This window comes from Stomoxys calcitrans, chromosome 2, assembly GCF_963082655.1.
Source record: "Stomoxys calcitrans chromosome 2, idStoCalc2.1, whole genome shotgun sequence".
Lineage (NCBI taxonomy): Eukaryota > Metazoa > Arthropoda > Insecta > Diptera > Muscidae > Stomoxys > Stomoxys calcitrans.
The window spans coordinates 175,120,314-175,127,276 of NC_081553.1; the positions used below are offsets into that span (position 1 = coordinate 175,120,314).

At 39.1% G+C, this 6,963-nt stretch overlaps 1 protein-coding gene across 1 annotated transcript; it reads left to right on the forward strand.

Moving 5' to 3' along the window:
* The first annotated feature begins 592 nt into the window (after positions 1–592).
* LOC106089710 (uncharacterized) lies at positions 593–6,603 on the forward strand. Its single transcript, XM_013255664.2, has 4 exons — positions 593–755; positions 5,963–6,111; positions 6,190–6,396; positions 6,463–6,603. Exons 1-4 carry the CDS (start codon positions 596–598, stop codon positions 6,601–6,603), a joined length of 657 nt encoding a protein of 218 aa, XP_013111118.2. The 5' UTR covers positions 593–595.
* Positions 6,604–6,963: the final 360 nt, after the last annotated feature.

Consider the following 6,963-nt stretch of genomic DNA (forward strand, 5'->3'; position numbering starts at 1 on the left):
AATGATATTCTAAGAGATCTGGAAGGATTGGAAGAGGGTTTTAAGCCTAGCCAACCTCTATACCACGAAGCCAATTGAGGGAGTCTCTCCTTGGGGACAAGCTTCTCGTCAAATAAGATACATGCATGGGGACCGAACGGTCTTGTGGTGAAGCCCTGAACCAGTAGTTTTCATCTGAAAGTACTGCGTTATTTTTGAATGTCGCACAGTGGGAGAAAATTAAAAAAATAAATTATTCTTATTAATTATTCCGGTCCGGTCGAACTTATTACTCTGTTACTTGCTTGTAATTTTAGCAACAATTTAAAATTTTTTATTTGCAGTAAAATCACGTTCTTCAACCCCACAACAAGACTTTCTCAAACCGGGTTTAGCTGAAGCCCTACATCTTTTACAAAAATGGGGTTTAATTGAATTACAAAACATTTTCAGAGGTTTGTACGAAGGAACTCACATGGGATCATTTACTTACAAAAGTTGTTTTTTGTTTCTGTTTTCAGATCAAGATATTACTCTACGCTCTTTGCTATATTTGACCGAAGAAGAAATTACTGAACTTATACCGAAAATAGGAATAAGAACAATTTTTCGGGCTATGCTCAAGGAGTGGCGTGAGACACATTATAATGATATGAATCACCCTAGTGGAACTACAACGCCGTCATTTGATGATACTGATTCATTTTTGGATCAAATTGAGCTGAAGACTGAATGCAATTCAGAAGATTTTGATATGAACGATACGAGTAAAAAAGGTACTAAAAATCTTGGTGCTATAGATTGATTTGGACCATACTTACCACGGATGCACGGAAGTCATAACAGAACACTTTGTGCTTAATTTCGGCCAAATCGGAAAACAGTTGCGGCTTCCAGAGGATGAATATCTCAAATCAAGAGATCGATTTATATGGGAGCTATATCAGATTATTGACCAATTTTTTTCCAATCAACCAACACGCAGAGGATGTCCCCTATATATACAGTGCATTGAGTTATAAAGGATAGTTAGGGATAGGAGGGGGAAAGAGGGAGTAGTGTTTATTGACATTTGCTTTGAATTTCTGGATGTCGTAAGTAGCGGGAAAGACATCTGCCGGAAGTCAATTCCCCATACGATCCCTTCTTGGGAAAAAATAATTCTCTCGGTAGTGCATGGTCTGATCAGCTGGCCAATCGATTACAAACCGATGCGCGCTTCTAGAAAATCTTGTTTTTCTGACAAACAACCTCCAGTCAGGAATCAGAAGACTGATTTCCGAAGAACACACACCGTAGAAGAATCGATAGAACAGCGCCACACAACCCACATTTCGACGATGTTCCAGGGAAACAATTGAGTTGGATATCCTACCATCTCCAATCAACACCAACGCCCGCCTCAGGACATCGTCGAGCAGCTCCAAGGATGATTTTGGAGCTTCGGTCCATATTTGTGTGTTATATTCCATCTTCGGCCTGATGTACGTAGTATAAATGTTAAGAAGATCGGAGTGAGTGAAATATTTCTTACACCGCTTAAGAAAGCCTAAGCACTTGAATGCTTCCTTCGATACTTCGAATACATGTTTTGACCAACGGACATCAACTTGAATCTTCATGCCCAGAACATAAAGAGCCTCTGACTCTTTGATCTACACCGTCGATAGATATTGACGATTGTAACGTAGCAGTGAATCGTTTATGGGACAACAAACATCTCCAAGGATGATTATGGAGCTCCGGCCCATATTTGCGAGTTTTATTCCATCTTCGCCCAGATGTACGTAGTGTAGATATTAAGAAGATCAGAGGGAGTGAAATTTTTCTTACACCGCTTAAGAAAACCCAAGCACTAGAATGCTTCCTTCGGCACTTCAAATACATGTTTTGACCAACGGACATCAAATTGAATCTTCATGCCCAGAACATCAAGAGCCTCTGACTGCTTGATATCTACACCGTCGATAGATATTGACGATTGTAAAGTAGCAGTGAATCGATTGTGGGTCAACAACCAGCACTACGTCTTGGCGTGCATTAAAATCTACTTTGTTCATTCGACCCCACTCAGAAAAGGCCATCAAATCCTGACAGAGGGTTACGTACATAATCCGCCTCCTGTTTTCAATCTCTCGAATGAAAATGAATGACAGAGGTTACTGTCATATGCGAACGAATAGAACGGATTCGAAGTCAGATCCAGTAGATTGTCAATGAAAATAAAACAAGTAAAAGCGTGCTAAGTTCGGCCGGGCCGAATCTTATATACCCTCCACCATGGATCGCATTTGTCGAGTTGTTTTCCCGGCATCTCTTCTTAGGCTAAAAAGGATATAAGAAAAGAGTTGCTCTGCTATTAAAACGATATCAAGATATGGTCCGGTTCGGACCACAATTAAATTATATGTTGGAGACCTGTGTAAAATTTCAGCCAATTCGTATAAGAATTGCGCCCATTGGGGCTCACGAAGTAAAATAGAGAGAACGATTTATATGGGATCTGTATCGGACTATAGACCGATTCAGACCATAATAAACACGTTTGTTGATGGTAATAAGAGGATCCATCGTACAAAATTTCAGGCATATCGGATAATAATTGCGACCTCTAGGGGTCAAGAAGTCAAGATCCCAGATCGGTTTATATGGCAGCAATATCAGGTTATGAACCGATTTGAACCTTATTTGACACAGTTGTTGAAAGTAAAAATAAAATACGTCATGCAAAATTTCAGCCAAATCGGATAGGAATTGCGCCCTCTAGAAGCTCAAGAAATCAAATCCCCAGATCTGTTTATATGACAGCTATATCAGGTTATGAACCGATTTGAACCATTCTTGGCAGAGTTGTTGGATATCATAACGAAATACTTCGTGCAAAAATTCATTTAAATCGAATAAGAATTGTGCCCTCTAGAGGGTCAAGAAGTCAAGACCCAAGATCGGTTTATATGGTAGCTATATCAGGTTATGGACCGATTTGAACCATACTTGGCACTCTTGTTGGATATCATAACAAAACACGTTGTGCAAAATTTCATTCTGATCGGATAAGAATTGCGCCCTCTAGAGGGTCAAGAAGTCAAGACCCAAGATCGGTTTATATGGTAGCTATATCAGGTTATGGACCGATTTGAACCATACTTGGCACTCTTGTTGGATATAGTAAGAAAACACGTCGTGCAAAATTTCATTTCAATTGGATAAGAATTGCGCACTCTAGAGGCTCAAGAAGTCAAGACCCAAGATCGGTTTATATGGCAGCTATATCAGGTTATGGACCGATTTGAACCATACTTGGCACAGTTGTTGGATAGCATAGCAAAACACGTCATGCAAAATTTCATTCTAATCGGATAAGAATTGCGCACTCTACAGGCTCAAGAAGTCAAGACCCAAGATCGGTTTATATGGCAGCTATATCAAAACATGGACCGATATGGCCCATTTACAATACCAACCGACCTACACTAATAAGAAGTATTTGTGCAAAATTTCAAGCGGCTAGCTTTACTCCTTCGGAAGTTAGCGTGCTTTCGACAGACAGACGGACGGACGGACGGACAGACGGACGGACATGGCTAGATCGACATAAAATGTCACGACGATCAAGAATATATATACTTTATGGGGTCTCAGACGAATATTTCGAGTAGTTACAAACAGAATGACGAAATTAGTATACCCCCCATCTTATGGTGGAGGGTATAAAAAGAAGGTAGAAAGGACCGAGCCTTGTGGTATTCCTGCGGTCAATCTATATTCGTCAGATGAGAACCCATCTACCACAACTCTTATAGTGCGATCTCTGAGAAAACTCGATATAAATCGAGCGACAAGCTTTGAAAGGTGTGCGCCGTACCAGAACCTATCAAATGCCTTGGAGATATCCAGAGCCACGGCATTACTCTCATCAAACTGGTGAATAGAGCAGTTCACCCGTGGAGCGATTTCTGCGGAATCCATATTGTCGGTGGCTAAGAAAACCATTGGACTCTAAGTATCTCACGAGATGGTAATTGACCATGCTCTCCATAACTTTGGAAAAAAGCGGAGCATAACGCTATTGGTCGGTAATATGCAACGTTCGCAAACTTCCAACGCGCCGGGAATACACCAGCGCGGTAAGCAAGGTTGAAAAGATTGCGTTAAGGACAAGCGAGCGTCGAAAAACACTTGCATAAAATAAGTGACTATATGCCATCCTGGCTGGGGATTTATTTATGTTGAGATCTGCAAGAACCCTTTTGACTCCACGCGTTCGAAAATATATCTGAGGCATGCCACTAGATACGTCTTCAATAATGGGGACTGGTTGATAGCTTTCCGGCAGGGAAGAATTTCCCGTAAACATGTCAGCAGGTTAGCCTTATCAACCGTCATAAAACAATTAAGAGCGTGCTAAGTTCGGTGGGGCCGGATCTTATATACCCTCCACCATGGATCGCATTTATCGAGTTCTTTGCGCGGTATTTCTTTTTATCGAGTTCTTTGCGCGGCATTGCTTTTTTGGGACAGAGAGTTAAGTTAAGCACCTTGACATACTTCTGCAATATGGCATAGATCGGTCCAGATTTGGATATAGCTGCCATATAGACCGATCTTTCGGTTTTAGGTTTTGGGCCTATTAAAAGCGCATTTATTGTCCGAATTCGGCGAAATTTGGGACAGTGCTTTGTGTTAGGCTTTTCGACATTTTGCAACAACTTGGCCTAAATCCGTTCAGATTTGGATATAGCCCCATAAAAGGCGCATTTATAATCCGATTTCACTGAAATTTGACACAGTGACTTATGTTAGGCTTTTCGACATCCGTTTGGTATATGGTTCCGATAGGTTTATTTTTAAATATACCTACTGTACTTATTAATATTTAGTACAAATTGCAACATATTTCGATATAACTGCCATGGGACATAAGGTATGCAATTTTCACCGGATTTTAATGAAAGGTGGTTTACATATATACCCGAGGTGATGGGTATCCAAAGTTGAGCCCGGCCAAACTTAACGCTTTTTTACTTGTTTTTGTCTGATTTTGCTGAAATTTTGCAACTGGTGTTCTGTTATGACTTCCAACAACCGTGCCAAGTACGGTTTGAACCGGTCTATAACCTGATATAGCTCCCATATAAACCGATGACTCGATTTGAATTCTTGAGCTCTTACAAGCCGCCCCAATTTTTTTGCGATTCGGCTGAAATTTTGCATATAGTGTTCTGTTATGACTTCCAACACCTATGCTAAGGACAGTCTACATCGGTCTATAACCTGATATAGCTCTCATATAAACCGATCACCTGATTTGAATTCTTGAACCCCTGGAAGCCGCAATTTTTGTCCGATTTGGCTGAAATTTTGCATGTGATGTTCTGACTTTCAACAACTGTACCAAACACTGTTTTTATCGGTATATAACCTAATATAGTTCCCATATTAACCGACATCCCAATTTGATTTTTTGAGCCCCTAGAAGCTTCAATTTATGTCCGATTTGGCTGAAATTTTGCATGCGGTATTCTGTTAGGACTTCCAAAACTTTGCCAATTACGGCATATAGCTCCCATATAAACAGGTCTCTCCATCATTCTTGTTCGGTTCCTAGAAGCTTTGATTTTTGCTGATTTGACAGAAGTTTGATATGTAGAGTAGAATTATGCCCCTCAACTAAATTTATTTATTTTGTATAAATATTTAGCAGAATCCATAGTGGCACGGCCGAACTTAGCGCACTTTTACTTGTTATTCCTTAAAAGTTTTATTTTTTTGCTGCAAATTATAGGAACTCTTGTATTAGTTCTTAAATCATATTTTTCAGTTCGAAGCCTTGAGTACAACCTTATTATTAGTTATGTATTACTAAACTTGATTTTCTGCTTGTATGAGTGGTATACTGGTTGGTACCTTCCAAAATTGGACTAATTAGGCGGGGGAGTTGAAACAATATGTATTTATCGATATATGTTTTTGTATATTTCAGATTTTTCTGCATTGGAACACGCAAATAGTATGGATTATGGTCCAACTAATGGTCAACAAGATGAAAACATTAGTGAAAGCCAAAACGTACTCCCTCAAAATAAGACAGCACATCGTAAGTCAACAAGTCTATGTGGAGAAGATAAATTTGTAAGTTTAACTTTAGACATACCAAACGCATCTATCCTCCTTACATTTTTATACCCTCCCGATTGTTTTCTACTGTAGGTTGTCCTTGATATACTGAAACGCTCCACAGAAGGCCATAATGTTATTGATTTCTATAAAATTAACAAATTTTTGGATATTAAAAATCGCAAACGCCTGGTCAACATCCTAATAAAAGAGGTAGTTGATCGTAAAGTTGATAAATATACGGCAATATTTCATGATATGACAAGGCAAATAATCGAAGTATTTCCCAATGAAAAATATGTGAGTTTTTCTTTCTTAATATGGATAAAAAAAAGCATATTTTATTTACATGCGCTCTCTTTTTAGGAAACTTATTTTGTCGCTCACTCAGGTTCCCAGTCGGCAAGAGGTGCCTTATATTATAGATATTCAAATTATACACGGCAGTTGCGTAAAGAAGGTCTATTGGCCTACAAGAAACAAAAATTACGAACTTATTTGAAATAATAATAACAATAATCAAATTAATAGTTTTTTTTATTATTTTATTGTACGGGATGTATGCATTTAACATTTGTTTCTCTTTCGAGACAAGCCAAATGATCCGAAATTTTCTTTTTGCCATGAAACAAGCAGCAACAACGGGAGCCGTTGCGTCTAGCGTTCGAAACCATCAATACAGCTTCCAAAAAGATGCACAGAATCATGTGTATGCCATGGGAGTAGTGTAATTGTGTAAACAAAAAATCTGCCATTCCACAAACACAGTAATTGGGAAATGAACAGCTAGCAGGCAGATTTGTCATGGGAAATGTGGTCTTTATATCATAGAGGCGTTTTCGCAACAAATACGATATAAGTACAACA